General features: G+C 48.8%; 1 protein-coding gene across 1 annotated transcript in view; it reads right to left on the reverse strand.

Annotated features, from left to right (window-relative positions):
* Window positions 1-7,370: 7,370 nt before the first annotated feature.
* Window positions 7,371-26,153, reverse strand: part of VWA3A (von Willebrand factor A domain containing 3A) — a 62,974-nt gene continuing 44,191 nt past the window's right edge. Inside the window, 13 exon segments of the mRNA XM_025370765.1 lie at window positions 7,371-8,277; window positions 8,393-8,458; window positions 8,645-8,742; window positions 11,387-11,510; window positions 13,146-13,297; window positions 14,058-14,202; window positions 15,627-15,771; window positions 17,603-17,711; window positions 19,560-19,697; window positions 21,128-21,225; window positions 22,203-22,313; window positions 23,652-23,742; window positions 25,385-25,537. Coding sequence (XP_025226550.1) covers window positions 8,407-8,458; window positions 8,645-8,742; window positions 11,387-11,510; window positions 13,146-13,297; window positions 14,058-14,202; window positions 15,627-15,771; window positions 17,603-17,711; window positions 19,560-19,697; window positions 21,128-21,225; window positions 22,203-22,313; window positions 23,652-23,742; window positions 25,385-25,537 — 1,416 coding nt within the window. The 3' untranslated portion in view covers window positions 7,371-8,277; window positions 8,393-8,406.

Here is a 26,153-nt window from a genome sequence, read left to right on the forward strand (position 1 = left end):
GACTTCTCTACCAGTTTCTTAAAATTCCAGTTTCCATGGAGCACCGAAGGAAGACAGGGCAAATCATCCAGCGGGAACCTCACCAGAATGGGAGGTGGCTGCTTTCTGACTGGGGCGATGGGGAGGGCCTTCTGGAAGAGGAGGAAGAGAAAGAGGAGGAGGAGGAGAATCCACACGGATCCAAAAGGACTCTGCACCCTGGAAACTTGTACATGACTCCAAGTGCTGTGCCTGTCCCCACCCTGACACCTGCTGCCTCTGGTCCTCCCAGGTCCAACAGTAGTGTGGGTGGCTGGTACCACAGGGTCTGCCCAATCCCTCTGCAGGCTTTAGGGTCTGGTCTATGGGTCTAGGGGGACAGCACTGAAGATCCTGTTCTTTGCAGCCTCAGACTACTTATTTTCTCTGTCGCCCAGGCTGGAGTGCAGTGGCGCAATCATAGCTCACTGCAGCCTCAACCTTCCCTGTTCAAGTGATCCTCCCATCTTAGCCCCGAAGCAGCTGGGAATACAGGTGCATGCTACCATGCCTGGTAAGTTTTTGCATTTTCAGTAGAGATGGAGTTGTTCACCATGTTGGCCAGGCTGGTCTTGAACTCCTGACCTCAAGTGATCCTCCCACCTCAGCCTCCCAAAGTTCTGGAATTACAGGTGTGAGCCACCGTACCCGGCTCCCTAGATCTTTTTTACATTTTTGAGACACAGTCTCACTCTGTTGCCCAGGCTGGAGTGCAGTGGTGTGATCTTGGCTCACTGCAACCTCCATCTCCTTGGCTCAAGCAATTCTCCTCCCTCAGCCTCCCAGTAGCTGGGACTACAGGCACGCGCCACTACACCTGACTAATTTTTGTATTTTTAGTAGAGATGGGGGTTCCACCATGTTGGCCAGGCTGGTCTTGAATTCCTGGCCTCAAGTGATCCGCCTGCCTCGGCCTCCTAAAGTGCTGGGATTACAGGCATGAGCCACCGCACCCAGTCCATTCATGGGTTTAATGAGAGAGACTGCAAATCATCATGGAGGAGGGGCCTAAATCCCCCAGAGGGAGAGGAGAGGATGCAGTCAGTAGCAAGCCCTCCTTTTATACTCAGGCCCAGAGGACTCTGTTCTGGGGAAGGGTCTATGCGACCAGAGTTGACTTTCTACCCTAAGGGGATGCCTTTTGTGGCAAAAGCTGGACTCAGCCTTGGGTACTCACTTGTTGGGGTGTGCCCTTGGGTAACAGCCTTAAAACCTCACTGTACCTCAGTAGGCACAACTGTGAATGGACCCAAATATTTCTGGCTGCTCTGGCTCCTCACAGGGTGGTCATGAGAAAACAGACGCCAGAATGCCTTGCAAGGCTAGATTGCAAAGCTCCAGGAGGATTTCATTCCCTGGAGTGTCCCAGCACCTAGAACCGTGCCTGGCACAAAGCAGGCGGCCAGCGAATGCTGCTGGGTGAACAAAATCTCTGGGGCATGTTCGAGATCTGGCCGTGCTATGGTCGCGCGCCAGACCCACCCCGAACATGGCTGCACTCATTCTTTTGGAAGTTCAGTGAAGTACAGGCTATGGTTCCCATTACCCAGAGGTGGAAACTGAGGCCCAGAGAACATGAGGAAACTTTGATGGAGTCACAGACAATGTCTCCGCCGGAATCCAGGTCGATGGGGACCCCAAAAGCAGGTTTGGTGGAAGGAACTGGCAAAAGGGTGGGGATCATCAGGGACTGACCCTGGGCGCGCTGGGCTCGCGGGCAGCTCGAGGGTGGGGGTCCCCTCCCCTCTTGGCCCCCTCACCCTCCCTGTCCCGCCCGCACCTGCGTCCTTCCCTGGCCCGCGTCCGGGCTTCGCTCACCTGGCCCGGGCTCCCGCGGCGCTGCGTGCTCCCCGCGCTGCGCCAGACTCCGCGCCGCCAGGGCCACCGGGCCACCTCCTCCTCCAGAGGGGGCAGAACGGGGCGGAGCGTGGCATCCGGACCGCCCCCCGCCTGCTCCTCTGCACCCGGCTGGGAGCACCTGCATTCTCTCAGGTGGAGACCCGCAGGCTCTCATAGAGGGGAAACTGAAGCCAGTAGGGCCGGGATGGGCGAAATGGTCCACGGTTCTGGTGGGAAAACACACAAAGGCCCTGCGTGCCGGGCTCTGTCCTGCCGGCCAAGTCGTCCTAGAACCCCAAGAAAAAGGGTTCATCTATATCTAGGAGCAGAATTGCTGGGTCATATGATTACTCTGTGTTTAGAGAAGAACCGCCAAACTGTTCTCTAAAGTAGCTGCACCATTTTACAACCCGACCAGCAGTGTATGCGGTTCCAATATTTCCACATCCTTACCAACACTTATTATCTATGTTTAAAATTTTAACTATTCTGTTGGGTGTGAAGTGGGGTCTCATTGTGGTTTCATTTATATTTCCTGATAGCTAATGCTGCTGAACATGTTTTCATGTGCTCATTGGCACATTAATGTGTTTTCTTTGGAGAAGTGTCTGTTCAAATCCTTTGCTCATTTTCAGCTGAGTTATTTGTTGATTTTTAAGAGTTCTTTGTATATTCTGGATATAAATCCTTCATCAGATAAATGATTTGTAAATATTTAAACAAAAAGAAAAGAAAAACTAAAAAAGTTCTTCTATCATCCATCCTTCCACCTATCCATCCAATCTTCCATCCATCCATCCTTCCACCTGTCCATCCAACCTTCCATCCATCCATCCTTCCACCTGTCCATCCAACCTTCCATCCATCCATCCTTCCACCTGTCCATCCAACCTTCCATCCATCCATCCTTCCACCTATCCATACATCCTTCCACTTATCCATCCAACCTTCCATCTGTCTGTACTTCTACCTGTCTGTCCAGCTTTCCATCTATCTGTATTTCCACCTGTCCATATGACCTTTCATCCATCCACTCTTCCACCTGTCCATCCAACCTCCTGTCATCTATCCTTCCACCTATCCATCCAAACTTCCATCTATCCAACCTTCCACCCATCTAATTCATACCATATATCTTTCTTTCCTTCCTTCTACCCATCTACCTACTCTTCCTGTCTTGCAATCTTCCACTCATCTCTGTTGATTTATGCATCAATCACATCATTCTATTTTTGATGGATGCTTCTTCAGTGCTGGATAATATCACCCTTTGAAAACTCGTGTTCAGCTGGGTGTGGCTCATGCCTGTAATCCCAGCACTTTGGGAGGCTGGGGTGGGCAGATCACTTAAGCCTAGGAGTTTGAGACCAGCCTGGGCAACATAGTGAGAGCCCATCTCTATGAAAAAAATACAAAAAAATTAGCCAGGCATAGTGGTATGTGCCTGTAGTCCCAGCTACTTGGGAGGCTGAGGCAGGAAGATCACCTGAGCCCGGGAGGTGGATGCTATGGTGGGCTGTGATTGCGCCACTGCACTCTCACTGCTGGAAAGTTCAGGCAATGGAGTGAGATCCTGTCTCAGTAAAAGAAAACTCATGTTCAAGTGGTGGTACTGGAGGGTCAGGCTTGTGCCCAAGAGCTCACAACTGCTATAATGGAGCCACAGGGGCTGAGAGCAGCAAGGGCTGGTCACTTTGCTCTGAAAAGGGCAACTGAAAAAGCCTCCACCCATACAACACCCTTTGTGGGCATAGGTGTGGGGAAGAGAAAAACAAAATCTTAGTCTGCATGTTGTATGAGCCAGATGGTAAGAGATCTTGCTTAATCCTCACAACTCTGTTTTAGCTCAATTTTAGAGACAGGGAAACAGGTTCAGAAAAGGGGCTCCAAATGTGGTGGGGAAAGCCATGGGGTCTGTCCTGGATTTAAATCTTAGCTTTGCCACTTCCTTGCTGTGTGTCTTTGAGCACCTACGAGGCTCAGTTTCCTCATCTGTAAACTGCAAATGATGTGCACTTAATAGTTGCGATGCTGTGAGGTTTATCACTAACATGCTTTATGCAAAATGTTGAGCATGGTGCTGGCTCAATCAGTGCACAAACAATGGTAGCTGTTCTTCTCATTACATGGGAAGTTGGGATTTGAACCTAGGTCCTGTCCTTCCCCACTTCATAAGCCATGTGTCTGGTCCAGCCTTCCATTCATAAAGGCCAGCCTCTTCTCCCACCAACAGGGTCAGAGAACTCACATTCCCCGGTACCAGCTCCTGATATTGTCTTGCAAAGAGAAGCATAATTTATATTTGTGACGGGTTGAATTGTGTTCTTCACAAAATTCATATGTGGAAGTCCCAATCCCACGTACTTAACCCTAACTCTGCAAATAGAGTCATTGCAGATGTAATGAGTTAAGGTCATAGTGGAGTAACGTGGGCCCCTACTCAGTATGACTGGTGCTCTTATAAAGAGGGGAAATTTGGACAGACACATGCACATAGGGAGAATTTCATGTGAGGACTGGAGTTATGCTGCCCAAAGCCAAGGAACTACCAGAATGGAGAAGTCTGGAATGGATCCTTCCCAGTGTCTTCAGAGGGAGCATGGCCCTGAGGGCACCTTAATCTTGAACTTCCAGCTTCCAGAACAATAAGACAATAAATTTCCATTGTTTCATCCACACAATTTGTGGTACTTTGTTATGACAGCTCTAGCAAATGAATACAACCACCACAGGCCCTTTTCTCTGTATTTACAGGGGTGACCCAAAATGGCAGCTGTGCAAGATGGACCAGACTGAGAATAACCACGGCAGGGGCTGTGGTCACCACTGCCTTCCTGGACCCAGTACAGAATCTGGCCAAAGGAGGGTCTCATCAAGCCTTAGCAAGTGAGTTTCGTTTGTTTGTTTGTTTGTTTGTTTGTTTGTTTGTTTTTTTGAGACAGAGTCTCTGTCGCCAGGCTGGAGTGTAGTGGCACCATCTCAGCTCACTGCAACCTCCACCGCCCGGGTTCAAGCGATTCTCCTGACTCAGCCTCCGAGTAGCTGGGATTACAGGTGTCCACCACCACGCCTGGCTAATTTTTGTATTTTTGGTAGAGACAGGGTTTCTCCATGTTGGCCAGGCTGGTCTCGAACTCCTGGCCTTGAGCCATCTGCCTGCCTTGGTCTCCCTAAGTGCTGGGATTACAGGCGTGAACCACCACACCTGGCCACAACTGAGTGTTTTTAAACAACTTGATGAATTTTTACTTATGTATACTTCAATGTAACTCCTACCTTGATCAAGATATATAATATTTTCAACATGCCAGATGTCCCCTTTGTGTTCCCCATCCCACAGGGTAACTACTATTTTGACTTCAGTCACCAATAAGGAATTTGGCTGGTTCTTGAACTTCATATAAATGACATTATACAGTATGTACTCTTTTGTGTCCGGTTTCTTTTGCCCAATATTATGAGACTGATGCATCTTGTTGAATATAGCTGTATAGATCATTCTTTTTTGGGGGCGGGCAGGGTTTCACTCTATTGCCCAGGCTGGAGTGTAGTGGCATGATCAAGGCTCACTGCAGCCTCAACCTCTCCTGGGCTCAGGTGATCCTTGCACCTCAGCCTCCTGAGTAGCTGGCACTACAGGCATGTGCTTCCAAGCCTGGCTAATTTTTGTATTTTTTGTAGGATGGGTTCTCACCATGTTACCTAGGCTACTCTCAAACTCCTGGGCTCAAGTCATCTACCTGCCTTGGTCTCCCAAAGTGCTGGGATTTCAGGTGTGAGCCACCATGTCAACTGTTCATTCTTTTTAAATCGATGCATAGTATTTCACTGTAAAATGTATCAGATTTTATTTGCACATTCTGCCACTGATGGACATTGGGTAGTTTCCAGTTTTGAGCTCTAATGAATAAGGCTGCTGGGAAAATCCTTATATGTCTTTTGTCTAACATATGCACTCATTACCCTTGGAGTGGAATTACTAGATCATAGAGTAGGCACATGTTTTACTTTAGTAGAAATTGCCAAATAGTCTTCCAAAGTTATTGAGTCAAATTACACGTCCCTACCCCAACCCCTACCCTAACTGGAATATGAGCGTTCCAACTGTTCCACATCTTGATATTGTAGTTCTTTGTTTTGTTTTGTTTTGCTTTTAGAGACAGGGTCTCATTCTGTTGCCCAGGCTGGAGTGCAATGGCCCAGTCTCAGCTCATTGTAACCTCTACTTCCTAGATTCAAGTGATTCTCATGTCTCAGCCTCCTGAGTAGCTGGAATTACAGGTGTGCATCACCATGCCCAGCTAATTTTTGTATTTTTAGTAGAGATGGGGTTTCACTACGTTGGCCATGCTGGTCTCAAACTCCTGACTTCATGTGATCTGCCCACCTCGGCCTCCCAAAGTGCTGGGATTACAGATGTGAGCCATCACGCCTGACCATCTTGTTTTTTGTTTGTTTGTTTTTGTTTTTAAGAGACAGGGTCTTACTCTGTTGCCCAGGCTGGAGTGCAATGGCACAATCACAGCTCACTACAGTCTCAAACTCCTGGGCTTAACTGATCCTCATGCCTCAGCCTCCTGAGTAGCTATAAAACTGCATGCATTGGGCCACCATGCCTGGCTAATTTGTTTTAAATTTTTGGAGACATGGGGTCTTGCTATGTTGCCCAGGCTGGTGTTGAACCCTTGGCATCAAGCAATTCTCCCATCTCAGCCTCGCAAAGTGTTGAGATTAGAGGCATGAGCCGCTATGCCCAGCCCCAGTCTTTTTGATTTTAGTCATTCTAGTGGGATGTAGTGGCATCTCACTGTGGTTTTAATTTACATTTCCCTGGCAGGTAAGGCTGTTGAGCACCTTTTCATGTACCTATTGTCCATTTTAAAAATTGGATGGGCCGGGCGTGGTGACTCAGGCCTGTAATCCCAGCACTTTGGGAGGCCAAGGTGGGTGGATCACCTGAGGTCAGGAATTTGAGACCAGCCTGGCCAACATGGCGAAACTCCGTCTCCACTAAAAATAAAAAGAAAAATAGCTGGGCGTGGTGGCAGGTGCTTGTAATTCCAGCTACTCTACTCGGGAGGCTGAGGCAGGAGAATCGCTTGAACCCGGGAGGTGGAGGTTGCAGTGAGCCAAGATTGTGCCACTGCACTCCAGCTTGGGCAAAGAGAGTGAGACTCTATCTATTAAAAAAAAAAAAAAAAAATTGGGATGGGCTAGGCGTGGTGACTCATGCCTGTAATCCCAGCACTTTGGGAGGCCAAGGCAGGCAGATCCCCTGAGATCAGGAGTTCAAGACCAGCCTGGCCAACATAGTGAAACCCTGTCTCTACTAAAAATACAAAAATTAGCCGGGCATGGTGGCAGGCCCCTGTAGTTCCAGCTGCTCAGGAGGCTGAGGCAGGAGAATCGCTTGAACCTGGGAGGTGGAGGTTGCAGTGAGCCGAGATTGTGCCACTACACTCCAGCCTGGGCAACAGAGCAAGACTCCATTTCAAAAAAAAAAAAAATTGGAATTTTATCTTTTTCTTATTGAAATCCTTTATATAGTATGGTATGAGTCTTTTAATAAAGTTCTATGTCACTAAAAACTTACAAACACACACACACGCCAATGATCATTTCAAACAGTTAAAGTCATGTTGATCCTATTAGTGGAATAAAAGTAATTGTTTTTAATTTTGGAAAATGACCCCGGATGAGCAGCCTTCACTTCAGTTTGGTTGGGCGGGGATGGAGGGTGGTGGTGAGGCTCACTTGTTTCTTCTTCCTCCAGGATGGGCTGACTGTGACTCTGCATTAGCCTGTGATGGACCAGGGTGGAGACCACCCCATCAGCTGCTTTCCAGAGCTGGACTCCCACAGCTCAGCCGCCTGCTCACTGTTCACCATGTGTCTCCCATGTGGCAGCTTCTGGGGACCTGCAGATCCTGGGACAGTAGTCTCATCCCCAGGGAGCTCACGGTCAAGGAGAAGAGCTAGATCAGCGAGCAAGGTGGCGTGACATGGAGTGCTGAGTGCGAGAGTTCTGCGTGGTCAGGATGCTGCCAGAGAAAGACTGGAGGCTCCTGGCTCTAGGTGGTTCCCAGGGAGCTGATGTCATTTGAGCTGTGCCTTGATGGGTGAGCAGGAGTCTCCGGGCAGAGGAGGCAAGAAGCATCATTCAGGCAGGGGGTTGGTTTAGGGCTTCCCAGAGAGGGACAGTCTAGTGGCTGGAGAGTAGGGTGCGCTGTGGGACAGGGCTTGAGAGTTAGATTAGACCCAGGAATGGCCTCTCACACAAAAGACAGAGACTTTCCTTCCTCAGCTTCCAGGGAGTCCTGGTACCAGGAATCGTGTTCCCTGCGGGTCACAGCATTCCACCCCATCCTGCCCTCTGGGCCGGGATTTGCTCAGTAAGTGGTCCTTTGTAGGATGACATTTCTGTTTAGAGGAATCATTATTTTTTAACCAAAGTTATTATTGACCACAAAACAGAGCATGCCACTTGGTGCTTAGTGCACACTCAGGCAGTGTGGGGTCTAGCCCCTCCCCTTACCTGAGAACACTTCTCTAGGAAAGAGTGACCTTTGGTTCTGCATCATTTTTCTTCTGGAGTTGGGATCTGGTGGGCACGAGATGAAGAAAGATGGTCTCCCTGGTGCCCAGATTTCTGGGCTGGCTGGGAGAAGCAGGGCAGGAACCCTTGGAGCAAGGGTACCATGATGGGTGCGGCCCTTCTAGATGGGGTCCGGGGTCTCCACGGGCTGTAGCCAAATGGCAGGCGGGAAAGGCTGCGTGAAGGGCATACCTGAAGGACTGGGCCTGCCAGAGGAAGCTTCTGGCCTTGGTGATCTCCTGGGCCAGCCTCCTTAAATCATCTCCTTCAAATGGTGGCAGCGTGGGATCCTTAAAAAGAGGAAGTGAGTGTGAAGTTTGATCCATTAAATAGATGCGAGCTGAAAATCCAAAATCTCAGAAAAAGCATTTTAGAGCTAATCACGTTCTGGCTTCCATCCAGTGCAGGAAATCTTGTGAGCCTCCGCTTGTATATCTCCAGGGACAGGAAGCTCACTACCTATCAAGACAGTCATTCTGCAAAGGGGACACTTTGAAATACGGTGTGTGAGAGTCAGTGTAGGGAGGGGACGGTGGCAAAGCAAGATAGTGTCAGAAATTGAGTGAAGGTGGCCCCACTCTGGGCCAGTGGAACAGAAGTGGCACAGGTTCCTTATCTCACCGCTATTCAGTAAAATCTCTTCAATCATTTTTTGCATTTCTTCTAGTAAAATAGATTCACGGGTATGCTTTTTATTTGGTTGATTTTAGACAGAGCCTTGCTCTGCTGTCCTGGCTGGAGGGCAGTGGCGTGATCATGGTTCACTGTAGCCTCAAACTCCTGGGCTCAAGCTATCCTCCCACTTCAGTCTCCCAAGTAGCTAGGACCACAGGCATCTGCTACCACACCTGGCTGAGGCATGCTTTTTAAAAAATGTTAACTAATAAAATTTCACCACCTAGCCTTAAAAATACATCTTACCAATCCTAGCACTTTGGGTGGCTGAGGTGGGTGGATCACTTGAGGTCAGGAGTTTGAGACCAGCCTGGCCAATATGATGAAACCTCATCTCCAGTAAAAATATAAAAATTAGCTGGGTGTGGTGGCAGGCACCTGCAATCCTAGCTACTCAGGAGGATGAGACACGAGAATCACTTGAACCCAGGAGGCAGAGGCTGAAGTGAGCTGAGATTGCGCCACTGCACTCCAGCCTGGTGACACAGTGAGACTTCGTCTCAAAAAAAAAAAAAAAAAAAAAAAGAAAAAGAAAAAGAAAAAAACTACATGTCTCACAGTTCATAAGCCCTAAGAAAGAGAGGAAACCGTCCCTTCTGCCTGGCAGTAGTAGCACAGCAATCCCATTCTGCATGCAAAAACAATTCAGAGAATCTGATTTGATAAGGTACTAAGCTGAGAGCCTTAAACATATCATCACTTGTTTTCCTGTGTAATAAGGACACTTGGGTGAATATTCATTACTTTTACCAATTTGTTCTGTTCTCTGTATTATTTATGATACTTGTCCCTAGAAGGGCTAGTTGAACGAAGGAGTCATGTAAGGCTACCCAGACTTCAAAGATTATGCCAGCCGAGCCTGATGGTTCACGCCTGTAATCCCAACACTTTGGGAAGCTTAGGCAGGAAGATTACTTAATCCTAGGAGTTTGAGATCAGCCTGGGCAACATGGTGAGATCCTGTTTCTATAAAACATTGAAGAAATTAGCTGGGCGTGGTGGTGCACCTGTGATCCCAGCTACTCTGGAGGCTGAGGTGGAAAGATTGCCTGAGTTCAGGAGGTGGAGGCTGTACTGAGCTGTGATTGCACCACTGCACTTTAGCCTGGGCAATGAAATGAGACCCTGTCCCAAAAAAAAAAAAAAAAAAAAAATTATGCCATGTCCTGTGAAAGTAACCTTTAACTGCTGAAAAGAAATCTGGATTTCTGATTGGTTGTCTTACTTGATAATTTGTTGTCCTGGGAATGTTATCACTGGCAACATTGCATTCCTAAAAGGTATAAATATGTGCAGAATTTTCCTATTAAGTCAGAAGTAGATCATTGAAATCTATGACTTTACTAGATTTATTACTTCATAGATAACCTATGACTTTGCTAGATCTATTGCTTAACAGATAACTTGAATGTCTGTGTTTCAATGAATTGAACCCCAGAAGACACAAATATGCAGGAATTAAAGCACAAAGGTTAAGATCGTGGGTGTCTTGGGGCTCTAGCTATACCACTTCCTCTGACTTTAGTTTTTTTTGTTGTTGTTTGTTTTGAGACGGAGTCTTGCTCTGTCACTCAGGCTGGAGTGCAGTGGTGCCAGTCTCAGCTCACTGCAAACTCTGTCTCCCAGGTTCAAACAATTCTGCCTCAGCCTCTTGAGTAACTGGGATTACAGGTTCACATCACCATGCCCGGCTAATTTTTGTATTTTCAGTAGAAACGTCATTTCACCATGTTGGCCAGGCTGGTCTCAAACTCCTGACCTCAAGTGATCCACCCACCTCGGCCTCCCAAAGTCCTGGGATTACAGGTGTGCGCCACTGTGCCCAGCTTTAGGTGTATTCTTAAACCTCGCTGGGCCTGCTGTTCATCTGTTAAATGGGTATAATATTAAAAGAGGTAATCTACATAAAGCCACATAAATTTCCAACACAGGCAAACTGGTCTGATATCAGGAAATATAACACCACCCTCAAATCCTGCTTCTTTCCCAGTCTTGAGGAGAGTCAGCCTAAAAGGACAGTGGCAGGGAAACCCAATCCTTTTTAGTTAATATTTTGTCTCAATGAAAAGCAGAGATCTTTTTAGTCAGAAGGAAAACCCAGGACGGGCGTGGTGGCTCATGCCTGTAATCCTAACACTTTGGGAGGCCAAGGTGGGAGGTTCACTTGAGCCCAGGAGTTCAAGAAGGAAAACCCCATGCCTGTTGATATTTTATTGAGTTGTTTCAACAGAACTCATGTTCAGTGGCTCTGCAACTTACGTTTTCATTGATGAAGCCTTTGGTCAGCAGGCCGCACATTCTGGAGAGTGTGTCCTCACCCACAGGGCAGTGATAGCGTCCGCCGGTGAAGGAAGCCAGCTTTCTCAGGAACTCAACCGCCGCTCTGGAAGGAAGGGACAGAGGGCTGGTGGGGAGGCTGACTGACCAGCCTAGTTGGTGTGACTCCCCAGGTCCATGGGGAACTTAAGTCTGTGGGGCTTAAGGGAAATCAGCCTGGCAATGGGCGGTGGCTTGTGCCATGGAGACCACCATTAGAACACCAAAGGACACTTTCCCCACCAGTTTATGGATGGCTAGAGCAACTGCTGCTGCTTGAGGGAAGAGGAGTCCCCGTGTTCCCCGTGTGAGTGTCGCCATCTAGCCTGGACCCCCTCAAACCACACAGCCCACACACTCCAGCCCCCACTTCTTCTTTTCTTTTTTGAGACAGAGTCTTAGTCTGTTACCTAGGCTGGAGTGATCTTGCATGATCTTGGCTCACTGCAACCTCCACCTCCCAGGTTCGAGCAATTCCCCTGCCTCAGCCTCCTGAGTAGCTGGGACTACAGGTGCTGGCCACCACGCCAGGCTAATTTTTGTATTTTTTTAGTAGAGACGGGGTTTCGCCATGTTGGCCAGGCTGGTTTCGAACTCCTGACCTCAGGTGATCTGCCTGCCTTGGCCTCCTAAAGTGCTGGGATTACAGGTGTGAGCCATCGTGCCCAGCCTAGCCCCCATTTCTTTATGGGACACTTATCCAGTGCCTACTATGTGTTAGGCCTGTAAAGGACACATATTACACTTATGGGGCTTATGGTTTAGACCAAGAGATAAAATATGTCCCTATGTAGTCTGTTTTGCTAATAGTAAAGTTTTGATTTTTGAAGGTGCTGAGTCTTATCTGACATGTGTTCTTTTTCACATTTTTGTTTTGTTTTGTAGAGACAGAATCTTGCTATGATATCCAGGCTGGTCTCGAACTCCTAGCCTCAACTGATCCTCCCACCTCAGTCTCCAAAGCACAGGGATTATAGGCATGAGCCATGGTGCCCAGTCATAACTCATGTTCTATAGTGATCGTTTATAAAAATAACCATGATGAGTCTACATTAATATTTTTCTTTCTAGCTTTTCCCCTAAATGTCCCCTAAATACTCACAAATGTGATCCCAGGGAAGGGTAGGAGGGAGACTGTGACATGACTGTGTGAATCTCGTGCAAATGTGTTTCCAGGCTGGAGGAAGTCAGAGGGAAATGTCTGAATAAAGAGAGGGGTTTTCACCCTGTGGTGTGACACCTGCTTGGGCCCTCTAGAGAAACAATGCTTCTCCTAATTTCTTTCTTTCTTTTTTTTTTTTTTTGACAGTCTCACTGTTGCCCAGGCTAGAATGCCATGGAGCAACCTCGGCTGGCCGCAACCTCTGCCTCCCTGGATCAAGCGATTCTCACGTCTCAGTCTCCTGAGTAGCTGGAATTACAGGTGTGTGCCACCACGCCTGTCTAATTTTTGTATTTTTAGTGGAGACAGGGTTTCACCATGTTGGCCAGGTTGGTCTTGAACTCCTGATCTCAAGTGATCCACCTGCCTCAACCTCCCAAAGTGCTGGGATTACAGGTGTGAGCCAGCACGCCCGGCCACTTCTCCTAATTTCTGATTTACAGGATTAGGGCCCAGGAGAGACCGGCGTCTAAGTTAGCAGGTAGATTAGGTGGGGAGCTTGGATCTCCCTGCTGAGATGTGTGGCTCCATATCGCGCACCTGTCTGAGCAGTTCAAGGAAATGGTGTGCACTTTCACATCTCTTTTCTCCCTGAGTCTTTGGACTTCATTTAGGACAAGGCTGCAGCTTGTGTCTGGCTTTCCGTCGGTCAGGAGGTACAGTCCTTCCAGATCATGGAAACTGAAAGCTTTCTGAAAGAACACAGGACGGCTGTCAGGCTCAGGGGAGAGGCTCACCCGGAAGACAAGAACCAAATGCCTAAAGGTGGTGCCTGCTGCCGCCTCTGCCAAAATGCATCTGATTGGATGCCTCTGACCTGTTCAAAAAGACTGAGAGATTCTCTTTCAGCCTCAGACAGACCAAGGAAGCTGCTGAGGTTTAGGAGGAAGAGCATGGCTCGCTGCCTAGCTGGTTAATCCCAAGCAAGTCACTTAACCTCTCTGAGCCTCTGTGTCTTCATCTATTTTTCTTTAATTTTTATTTTTTTGAGATGGAGTTTCGTTCTTGTTGCCCAGGCTTCAGTGCAATGGTGCAATCTCGGCTCACTGCAACCTCTGCCTCCTGGGTTCAAGCAATTCTCCTGCTTCAGTCTCCCAAGTAGTTGGGATTACAGGCATGTGCCACCACGCCCAGCTAATCTTTTGTATTTAGTAGAGATGGGGTTTCACCATGTTGGTCAGGATGGTCTCGAACTCCTGACCTCAGGTGATCCACCTGTCTTGCCCTCCCAAAGTGCTGGGATTACAGGTGTGAGCCACCACACCCAGCCTGTGTCTTCGTCTATAACGTGAGAACATCGAGAATCCTTTTCTCACTGGGGTGTTGGGAAGATGAAATGTGCTTTGTCAATTCTAAAGTGCCCTTTGTAAATCCTAAAGCATCGTGCAGTGTCAGCACAGGGGACGATGGTATTTGTTTTTCATCAAGGTCAGGCTCCGTGGTGGGACTTGCCAGCAATGCTTGCAAGATGGAGGTGCTGCCCTCAGCTTGCAGGTGGGTCACCCATTGCATAGCCTCATGGCACGCTGCATCTGTGGTCTCCACCAGCGTGTCCTGCCACGACTGAAGGCTCTCTGCAAAGCTGAGCAGGTTAAAACTGGGGAGGAGGAAAAGAGGAGGTGAGGGGCAGAGAAGGGGAGAAAGAGATTGGTTAGAATAGGCCTGTCTAGACTGAAGAATCCTACAATGAGCCCCGTGGCCTCTCAGGGAGAGGGCTGTGGGGCCTCTTGAGAATGAGAGGGTACATACTGACGATTTGGATGCAGACAGAAATAGATTTTAATCCCAGCTCAAGCCAGACACAGTGACTTGTGCCTGTAATCCCAGTACTTTGGAAGGCCAAGCTGGGAGGATTGCTTGAGGCCAGGAGTTCAAGACCAGCCTGGGCAACATAGTGAGACCCCCATCTCTACAAAAAAATAAAAAAAAAATTAGCCAGGCATGGTGGTGGGTGCCTACAGTCCAAGCTACTTGGGAGGCTGAGGTGTGAGATCACTTGAGCCCAGGATGCTGAGGCTGCAGTGAGCTATGATCACACCACTGCACTCCAGCCTAGGCAACAGAGTGAGACCCTGTGTCAAAACAAACAAACAAACAAAAAACCCAAACAATCCTAGCTCACCCAGTGACTGGTTACCCAATCTTCAGCAAGTGTCTTAACCTCTTGAAGTCCTGGCTTCTTTTTCTGAAAAATGGGGGCTGATAACAGCAACGCCTCACGGGCTCATTGTGAGAGTTGATGCAATGATGCGTGTAAAGCATCTGGTGCACAGAAAGTGCTCAAGAAATGTGTACTCTGATTAAGGCAAGAATGAGGCCTAGTCTAAGATGAGAGTCCCCTGGGGTCCCCTTAGGGTCAACCCTTCCGGATAGGGAAAATAAACAACTTCCTCCACTCAAAAATCAAGTTCACAAAAATTTAAAAAATTAAATAATTAAATAATTAGAAAAATCAAGTTCAGCTGAAAGCCCTACGTCAAGGCCACATGGTAGTTCCTTTGCTGTGCCTGCAATTGTCCCTAGGCCTGAAATTGCGTTCCTTTTTTTTTTTTTTTTTGAGACAGCATCTTACTCTGTTGCCCACGCAGGAGTACACTGGTGCAATCATAGCTCACTGCGGCCTCAACCTCCTGGGCTCAAGTGATCCTCCTTCCTCAGCCTCCCAAGTAGTTGGGGCTACAGGTGCACACCACCATACCCAGCTAATTCTTAAATGTTTTGTAGAGATGGGGTGTCACTTTGTTGCTGAGGCTGGTCTTGAACTCCTGAGCTCAAGTGATCCTCCTGCCTTGGCCCCCAAAATTGCTGGGATTACTGGTATGAGCCACCATACCCAGCCTCTAAAAACTGCTTTCCTTCACAGCAGAGCGGAATACAGTGCTCTTTCCTACTCAAATGCATTACTCAGAAGAGCATCTCAGAAACTCCAGGCCTGCTGGCACTGAGAGGAGACGGTGTGCTTGACCAGGGAAGCCCCGGGAACTGCCCCTTTGATCTTCCTGATCAGCCCTCGCCTCTTACCTGTCACAGCGCTTCCGCAGCTGTTCCCAAATCAGCAAAACCAGCTCTGTCTTCACCTGCTGCAGGTAGGGGCCCATGGACCCTGACGTGTCCAGCAAAATGCATACTTTGCTCTCCAAAACAGTGCCAAACAGTCGGCGGCTCCCTGCTCCGAGACAGGTGGGGCAGAGGCAGGGGGTGAGGGGTCCCTCCTCCTGGGTGGTTTCCCTCACTGTATCTATCAACTATAAAGTCTTGCGACACCTGTTGCCTGCCTCATCATTGATTGGATGTCACCCCACTGGGAGACGGCCTTTGTGGTGCTGTGGGAGGGGGCGATTGTCCAAGGGCAGACCTGATCAGTGGTTTGGGCTTTAGGAGATCAAGATTTCAGCTCTGGCTTTGTCTGTGATGAGTTGTATAAGCGGTTAAACCTCCTGGGCTTGAGTTTCTTCATCCTTAAAGTTAAGTGATTGGATTCAATAGTATCATGATATTGCTTTGAAATATTAGATAGTGTTTGTGTGTGTACTGGTATGTCAGCTGGGGGACTTGTACTACAGAAGAAATCGCTGGATCTCTGGTTTTAAGTCACCATTCCCAGGGGTAATGTGACTGGGAGTGGAGAGAGGCTCATGCCTTCTCTGTCCCAGCTCAGCCTCTGACCTGACAACTGTACCTGGAGCAGCAGTCATCATGACGCCCCTGTCCGTGGACCATCTATACCAGGTCCTACTGCAGAGGACTGGACCTAATGAATTTACATAGACCCTGAGTGGCACATACAAGGCCACCTGTAGGATCTCCATATAGGACTCCCTTCCTCCCTCCTCCTATTGCCCCAGAAACCCTCCAGGCCCCATAGCCTGAATCCCCTCCTGTCCAGTTCTAGCTGTCTGCCCACCTTCTTGGGTTTGATGCTTCAGACCATCTCTTAATCCACAGCCCAACCCTGTCCATTTGCCTTTCCAGGAGGGGACTTGGTGCTCTCTGAAAAGAGGTCCGCGGTGGCTTACACCTATAATCCCAGGACTTTGGGAGGCTGAGGCAGGAGGATCGCTTGAGCCTAGGAGTTCAGAGCCAGCCTGCACAACATAGCGAGACTCTGTATCTTAAAAAAATAAATAAAGTAAGCTGGGCATGGTGGCACGTGCCTGTAGTCTCAGCTCCTTGCAAGGCTGAGGTGGGAGGATTGTTTGTGCCCAGTTCGAGGCTGCAGTGAGCCATGACTGCACCACTGGACTCCAGACTAGGTGACAGAGCAAGACCATGTTTCTAAAATAAAATAGTAATAATAATAAAAAAAACAGAGGGTTTCTGCTCTGTCAGTTCCCCTTACCATCTGTACCTCCAGGGTTGTTTTGCTAGGGCCCAGTCAATATTAAAGCAAACCTTTTGACAGTGAGCCCCTTGTCATTTGCAGGAAGGCAAGGTGTGGCAGGTGGCCTTGCAGAGCAGGCTGTGACGTGTGTGAGCTCCCGCTGGAGCTCTTGGGCCCATGTTCTACCTCCCTGTTATCCAGCCCCTTGCCTGTCCTCTGAACCCACTGTCATTTTTTTTTTTTTTGGACAGAGTTTCACTCTTGTTGCCCAGGCTGGAGTGCAGTGGTGCGATCTCAGCTCACTGCAACCTCCGCAATTCTCCTACCTCAGCCTCCCAAGTAGCTGGGATTACAGGTGCCCGCCACCATGCCTGGCTAATTTTTTGTATTTTTAGTAGGGTATTTTTATATTTTCATCATGTTGGCCAGGCTGGTTTCAAACTACTGACTGGTGATCCACTCGCCTCGGCTTCCCAAAGTGCAGAGATTACAGGCATGAGCCACCACGCCCAGCCTCCCAGTGTCATGTTGTACCTGGATGATGTTCCTGGCCTAATCCTCTGATCTGCAGTTCTCACAAGGCCTGGCTTTGGAAGGACTGATACTGGGGTCCCTGGGGCTAGCCTTCCACATCCCCTCATGCTCCTCCACCCTTCAGGGCAGTGGGCAGGCTCACCGGACAGCAGCCACTGCAGCCTCTGGACATAGCGCCTTAACACCTTCTCCAAGTGCCTGATGTACACCTCCATCTCCCCAGGCGTCCACTGAATGTGTCTCACCACTCCCTGGGTTAAGGCAAGTGGAGGCAAGCATCCATCCCATCAGCCGTTTCTTCATATCCCCATCACCCCCTAAAATTGTTTGTTCCATCATGGTTAACAATTCTCAAAACATTTGTTGGCTGGGCATGGTGGCTCATCCCTGTAATCCCAGTGCTTTGGGAGGCCGAGACAGGAGGATCACTTGAGCCCAGGAGATCAAGACCAGCCTGGGCAACATAGGGAGACCTCATCTCTTCCAAAAACAGAAAATTAGCGGGCGTGGTGGCATGCGCCTGTGGTCCCAGCTGCTTAGGGGAGGCTGAGGTGGGAGGGTTGCCTGAGCCCAGGGAGGTAGAGGCTGCAGTGAGCTGCAATTGCACCACTGCACTCCTGCCTGGATGACAGAGCAAGATCCTGTCTCAACAAACAAACAAAAACCCACAAAAAATAACCATCTGTTAAGCATATGTTTTTTGTTTGTTTAAAGCCTTTTTTTCTTTTATTAAACTAGTAGATTTATGGTTCTACAAAGGAGTAGGGAATTAGGATGATTTTGGTTTTTGGCAAATGCAGTTGCTGTATTAATAAAAATCATAATAATCTCTAATGTTTGTTTTTTGAGACAGAGTCTCACTCTGTTGCCCAGGCTGTAGTGCAGTGGTGCGATCTCGGCTCACTGCAGCCTCCGCCTCCCGGGTTCAAGCAATTCTCCTGCCTCAGCCTCCTGAGTAGCTGGGATTACAGGTGCACGGCACCATGCCTGGCTAATTTTTGTGTTTACACTAGAGATGGGGTTTCACTGTGTTGGCCAGGGTGTCTTGAACTCCTGACCTCAGGTTATTCTGCCGCCTCGGCCTCCCAAAGTGCTGGGACTACAGGCGTGAGCCACTGCGCCTGGTCAATGATCTCTAAATTTTAAAATAGAAAACGCTTAATGGTGGGTTAAGAAGTTCATAAATTTTGAACTAAATAATGACTTAGAGTGGAGAGGGGCAGCATACTGGAATGACCCTATGTTCCTCTAGTGAATAATTTTGAATTTTTGTGGCTATTTTTAGTTTCCCCTAATCTTGATAATGTAGGATAAAAGGGCAAGGAGAGAAATGATCTGATTTTCATTCTGTACTAAATTTACATATTCTAGTGTCAAAGCAATAAAAAATCACCCCAAAATTAGAAAATAGAGAAGAGAACCCTTCACTTTCTATCACAACCCCTATTTGCTGCCATAACAGAACCGTCATCAGTATTGGGGTACAGCATTCTTATGGGTGAACACTTCAGCCATGGTCCAATCTTCTCAGCAATTGCTACTTTTTCTTATCTTTTCCTTTTTATGTTTTAAGAGATAGGCTCCTGCTCCATGACCCAGGCTGGAGTGCAGTGGCGTGATCACGGCTCACTGCAGCCTTGAACTCCATGACTCAACTCATCCTCCCGCCTCAGCCTCCCAAGTAGCTGGGAATACAGGTACACAGCTACCTGGCTAATCTAATTTTTTTTCCAGAGATGGGGTCTTGCTATGTTGCCCAGGCTGGTCTCAAACTCTTGGGCTCAAGCAATCCTCCCACCTCAGCCTCCCAAAGCACTTGGTACTATAGGCAGGAGTCACCGCACCTGGCCTCAGCAATTGTTTCTAATTCTTACTCCAATGAGCCCATCTAACCCTGGAATGGGATCTGAGGCCCTCTGGGAAGTTGGCTTTTTTCCCAACAGGATTTTGCATCTCCTATTTGGTGAGGGGAGTCTCATTTTGGGGAGGAGGGCAGTTCCCACAAGCAGAAATAGAGGCCAGAGTGCCCTACACTGCTCTCTGCCATTTGCAGCTGAGTTGGGAGAGAAAAAAAAAGGGTGATGAAAATCGTGACTTACACGGATCTCAACGCTGGGGAAGATGCTGCAGTGTTTGGCTGATGCTGACCTCTGTCCTGACTTTTGATGAGTGCAGTTGGGACCCATGCATCTGGAAATCTCCAGCTTCAATTTTTTGAGCCCATATTTTGCCATCCACTTTAGAATAAAGGAAGGAACTATTATCTTAGGCAATTCAGACTCAACTGAATGATCATCTGATTCATCTATGAGAACCTCATGTTTGAAACCTGTATGATGTTTGAAATGTGGGATTCCCAGGTCCTCACTGAGCATCCATCCCACGCAAATTCCTTCCCTGGCTTTGGGGGAGAAGTGCACAAGAAATATGGGGGGCAGGCTCAGTGCAGTGGCTCACGCCTGTAATCCCAGCACTTTGGGAGGCTGACAGGGGTGGATCACCTGAGGTCAGGAGTTTGAGAACAGCCTGACCAACATGGTGAAACCCCATCTCTACTAAATACAAAAAATTAGCCAGGTGTGGTGGTGCATGCCTGTAATCCCAGCTACTTGGGAGGCTGAGGCAGGAGAATCGTTTGAACCTAGGAGGTGGAGGTTGCAGTGAGCTAAGATAGTGCTACTGCACTTCAGCCTGGGCAACAAGAGTGAAACTCTGTCTCAAAAAAAATAAAAAAAAGAAATATTGGGGGTGAACAACAAAATCTATTGAGCACCTCCCAGGCCCTAGTCTAGTGGACGCTGTTGCTTCCCCAACATCCATTTCAACCCCACCCACAACATTTGAGTGGAAAGCCCTGATTGGTCGAAAACTCAGACTCTAACCCAATTAGGATAATCTCAGTCTCCTTGTCACAACAAGGGACACAACAATGGGCAGGCTCAAAGCAGCCAGGGATGGCATCCGCCATCGACACAATCAGACCCAAGCTCAGGCTTTTATTGAATAGTTGTGGGACGACCGTCCCCTTAGGCACAAGATGGGGGATTTCCATTGATTTCACTTTAATGAATCTTCACATCAATCTTATTTGACAGGCACAATTGTCCTTATTTTAGAAAGGCAGTGAGATTGAGTGTAGCTAGGTGACTTGCCCAAGGTCACCCAGGCAGGAAATAGCAGACCTAGATTTTGAATTTAGTTCTATTTAACCCTTATCCCATCTGCCACAGTAAGGAATTGTTCTTATCAGGTTTGTCCTTTTTTTTTTTTTTTTTTTTTTTTTTTGACACAGAGTTTTCTCTTTCCACCCAGGCTGGAGTGCAGTGGCGCAACCTCGGTTCACTGCAACCTCCACCTCCCGGTTTCAAGCGATTCTCATGCTGTAGCCTCCCAAGTAGCTGGGACTACAGGGCGTGCCACTGCACCTGGCTAATTTTTAAATTTTTAGTAGAGAAGGGGTTTCACCATGTTGGCCAGGTGGTCTCGAACTCCTGACCTCAAGTGATCCACCCTCCTTGGCCTCCCAAAGTGCTGGGATTACAGGTGTGAGTCACTGTGCCCGGCCTGTTCTCATTTCTGATTATACCCCCACTCCTAGAAGTAATGGCTGGTGGAAGGAGTTACTCTATTGCTTAATGGGCATGTGCTGGTACAAGCAACTTAATACCTCTTGGCTTGAGCAAACTCTATCCTTTGTGGGTAAGTCAATAGAAGAGCTAATCCTTCGCACGCCCCTTCTTTGAGGGTACTTCTTGTACACCGAGCCTAGGAGAAGCAGAGTAAGGTCATTGCTATAGTTTGGATGTTTGAGCCCCTGCAAACCTCATGAAATGTGATACCCAGTGTTGGGGATGGGGCTTGATGGGAGGTGTTTGGGTCATGGGAATGGATCCTTCATGAATAGATCAATGCCCTCCCTGGTGACAGGGTGGGGAGCGAGTGAGTTCTCCCTCTATTAGTTGCCGCAAATGCTGGCTGTTAAATAAAAGCCTGGTACCTCCCCATTCTCTTGCTTCCTCTCTCTCCATGTGATCTCTGCACATGCCAGCTCCCCAGTGCCTTACACCATGAGTGGAAGCAGCCTGAGGCTCTCACCAGATGCCCAAACTTCCAGCCAGCAGAACCCTGAGCTAAATAAACCTGTTTTCTTTATAAATTACCTAGCCTTGGGTATTCCTTTATAGAAGCACAAATGAACTAAGATGGCCACTCTGTGTACCTCTCTTCCCTCCCCCTGCTCCCTTTTTCACGTCAATTTCTCTGTCAATCAAGTCAGTTGTAAAAGCCCTTAGTGCAATTTGCTGAGAGGTAGAAAGGGAGGCTGTTGGGTGGATGGGGAAAGGCTGTTTGGGAACCTCCCGCCTAGCAATGAATTGTTCTTGGGATCTGCACCATTTCACAGCAGTCAATCAGGCTGGCCTAGGGGAATCATCTCCATCCCTTCCCATCTGCCTTAGAGCTAAGGAAACTGCACCTAGTGGACAGAGTCGGAGTGCCTGAGGATCTCAGGAGGTCTCATCTTCAATATTGACTTTTCTCATTCCCTGGTTGTTGTCAAAATTTTGCATGTCCATTTCCCAGGGCTGGGAGAACTGAGTTGTTTGAGGACAGGCTTGCTGCAGACGCACCAGTGCCCAGGTCCTGGGACAGCAGGAGGGGTTCCTTCCCACGGTACCTGCTGCCCTTACAGCTCCCCCAGGGCCAGGGGGCCTGTCCAGACACCTGCATAGCCTCTAACTTACCCACATTATTCCCTTTCTCTGTGTAGAACAGTGAAAGAGATGTCTCTGCTTCCCTTGACTTGGTCTTCCTCCTCTGTTCCATCATCCCTTCTTTCATTGGCTGGGCCGCAGCTGAAGAACATTTGGCTTGTTGGCTGGAGCAGCTGTGTGCATTCTTGCGCTATAGCTGTCCAGCTTGGCTTAGAGACACTCAAGTTCAGCTATACTTCACCCCAGGAAATGGGGCTCCAGGATGACTTCAAGGCACCCCGTGTCCCCACCCCAGGTCTCTGGCTTTGCTTGGATCAGAAATAGCTATAGCTACCATTTACCGAGTCCAGATCCTTCCCTGGCATTGTGCTAAGTGCTCTGGGTATGCTGCCTCGCTTCATCCTCACAGTCCCCCAGTTTACAGATGAGGTAAGTGGGACTCCACCAGTAAGAAGCAGGGCAATGATTCTACCTGGTCCTGCTGACTCCAGAACTCTGCTCTGAGCCACTCTGCCATACCTTTGACATCAGAAATAAAATACATGGTCTTAGGTTCTATGAGCTGAATACTTTCATAAAGATTGTGAAGGCCTGTTACCACTAGTGGCACATGATCCTTAGCCCCCCGAGCCTCAGTTCCTTTGTCAGTACAATAGGAAGCTGATAGAGTACCGATACAAAGGATTGATCATTATAGGCTCTAAATGGGACAATCTTAGCAGATGGGCTGGCACATGATCAACACTCAGGATCATTGATCGTTTTAGTTACTATCATTATTGCTATTATGATTATTATTTTAAGAGATGTGGCCAGGGGTGGTGGCTCACCCCTGTAATCTCAGCACTTTGAGAGGCTGAGGTGGATGAATTGCCTGAGCTCAGGACTTGGAGACTAGCCTGGGCAACATGGTGAAACCCCGTCTCTATTAAAAATACAAAAAATTAGCCAGGCATGGTGGCACCCACCTATAGTCCCAGCCACTCAGGAGGCTGAGGCACCAGAATTGCTTGAACCCAGGAGGTGGAGGTTGCAGTGAGCTGAGATCACACCACTGCACTCCAGCCTGGGTGACAGACCGAGACTCTGTCTCAAAAAAAAAAAAAAAAAAAAAGTATAGACAGGGTCCTGCTCTGTCACTGAGGTTAGAATGCAGTGGTGCAATCATAGCTCACTGCAGCCTTGAACTTCTGGGCTCAAGCCATCTCCTGCCTCAGCCTCCTGAGTAGCTGGGGGACTACAGGCATGCACCACCACATCTGGCTTTTTTTTTTTTTTTTCTTGGTAGAGATGGAGTCTTGCTATGTTGTCAAGGCTTGAACTCCTGACCTCAAGTGATTCTTCCACCTCAGCCTCCAAAAGTGCTGGGATTACAGGCATGAACTTCCACACCTGGCTTTAGTTACTATCATTATTAACCCATGCCTCAGCCGTGACCATGACATCCCTCCACCCTGCTTGACTGTGGTCGTGCCTTACCTGGTGAGATGCCAGCTCTGCTACTGAGTGGACGCCATTTCAGAGATTTCAGCAGGGGGCTCTTCTCTCTGTCAGGGTCATCTTTAATGCTCTAGAAAACAGGTGGTCTTTCCCATCAGAGGAGTGTTCCCTGTGACAGGCAGGGCCTCAGTTACCCCGACCTCAATCTGTCCATGAGGAACTTTTGCAGGGAGGAGCCTAAGGGAGGGGACTCCTCAGATAGGTTTGGCCCCTCTCCTGCAGCAGATTCAGAGGGGACTCTGGGTTTTGAGGTGAAAAAGTATGGGTGTGTACATGTGTGTATGAGTGTATATGCATGTGTGTGCATGTGCATATGTGTATGTATGCATGTGTATGTGTGTGAGATGACAGTGAGACAGCTGCTAGTGAGAGCGCTATGGGGGTTTGCCAGAACTTTCTTCATCAGTTACCTGCCCCTCTTCCTAATGGACTGGGACGTCTGGGCTTCCAGCATGACAACAGAAATTTAGGTAACTTCTTGCCTTATCAGGCACCTCAGTTTTTTTTTTTTTTTGGTTTGTTTGTTTTCTTTTTTAAGATGGAGTCTGGCTCTGTCACCCAGGCTGGAGTGCAGCAGCATGATCTCGGATCACTGCAAGCTCTGCCTCCCAGATTCAAGCAATTCTCCCTGCCTCAGCCTCCTGAGTAGCTGGGATTACAGGTGCCCGCCATCACACCCGGCTAATTTTTGTATTTTTAGTAGAGAGGGGGTTTCACCATGTTGGCCAGGATGGTCTCGATCTCTTGACCTCGTGATCCGCCTGCCTCGGCCTCCCAAAGTGCTGGGATCACAGGTGTGAGCCACTGAGCCTGGCCCAGGCATCTGTTTTAAGGGAAGAGTTCCTTCATTCTCAGCCACGACCGGAGTGTGATGGTCATTAAAAAGTCACTCTCTGGGGAGCACCCCGCCTGGTTTCAGGAGGCACTCAGGAAGCACTGGAGGCTCAAGAGGCAGCCCCTGAGGAGGGGGTGAAGTGCCTGAGCTGGCTCCTGAAACCTGGTGGAGTTCCCCGAACGAGGGCAGAGCCTGGCTGCACAGGCTCTCCTGGAAAGGCAGCCCTTTGACTGGGAATCTGCTACCTACTGTCTGGGATGGATTTCCACATTCTGAACATGGGCTGCACTCACAGGGTCTGAGTCATGCAATGCTGAGGGACTCACAGGTGTCCCTCCCAGTCTGCTCACAAGCACAGGTGCCTCTGAGGTCTTTCCTCTAGAGCCCTTCTGACTTCCAAGGTGGGTGGGTACTTAATGGAGGACAGAATTGACAGGCTGTGAATGGGGATAAACCCCTAGCAGGTGCAGCCCACCCTCAGGCTCCTATCGGCCCCTCCAAAGTCTTAGGCGGCAGTGGGAAGAGCCCTTAGAGACCCTAATTCCTTTGCCTCCAAGAGACCCTCCAGGATAAGCCATCAGATGAAACAGGTGGGTGTCAATTCTGTGGCATCCTCAGTATCAGGGTAGGAAAAAGGCTGGGATAGGCTGGCAGAGCCAAGGGTGGGGTGGGGGAGGCCAGAGGAGCCCCAGAGCTGAGGAGCCGGCCCCCCGGGGGAGATTTTCCACTGGAGGCCTGGGCAAGAGGCACCCTAGGGACACTCACCACTGAAGCGCCCACCCCATCCCTGCTGCCCCAGCCATTGTAAGACCCAGGAAAGACCAGAAGACAAACAGGAAACCAAATCTTCCGTGTGTTATTAGGAGGGGAGTCAAACCATTCTGGCCCCCAACGGGGCAGTGGGCCTGGGAGGGCAGAGCTTCTTGGGCTGACTTCTTAGCTGAAGTGTCTTTGGTTTTTCTTTCAGGAGGGCTGCACTTCCCAGTACTTTTCTTGAATGGTTCTTCAGGGAGGCCATGAGGAAGGCACACTGCAGTGGGATTGGGAGGGTCAGTGGCACCCCCATCCACTGTGGACACGGACACACACACACACACACACACACACACACACACACACACACAGAGAGAGAGAGAAAGAGAGAGAGAACACACACACACACACACACACACACACAGAGTGCAGAAGGGACTGTATCCACTGGAACCTCTGTCATCCTCTGACATCCACTGGAACCTTTTCATCCCTAGAAAGCCACCTGGGGCTGAGAGTGCTATGGACCAATCCTATGAACAACAGTAAGGACCAGGTATGGGTGCCTGGGAGGCATAGGCTCTGGGTTAGTGAATACTTGGGAGTCTCCGACCCTCATGCCAACAAGTCACGTCAGCTACGCCAGTAGGGTAGGTGCTATCGTCTCCTCATTTTACACATGAGGAAACCAAAGCTCTGAAGCTGTCATCACAGAGTTAACAAGAATGCTGGACAAAAATCTAGTTATCATGAAGCCCTGATCAGGCTGTACATAGCCCCATTTCTTTGTAACCTAAAGTCACATAGCACCAGATCCTGGCTGTTTGCATCCCCATTGTTCCTCTAGATAGGATTTCTGGCATCAGAATCACAAGGCTTTTGTTTAAGATTGC

This window comes from Theropithecus gelada, chromosome 20 (assembly GCF_003255815.1).
Source record: "Theropithecus gelada isolate Dixy chromosome 20, Tgel_1.0, whole genome shotgun sequence".
NCBI lineage: Eukaryota > Metazoa > Chordata > Mammalia > Primates > Cercopithecidae > Theropithecus > Theropithecus gelada.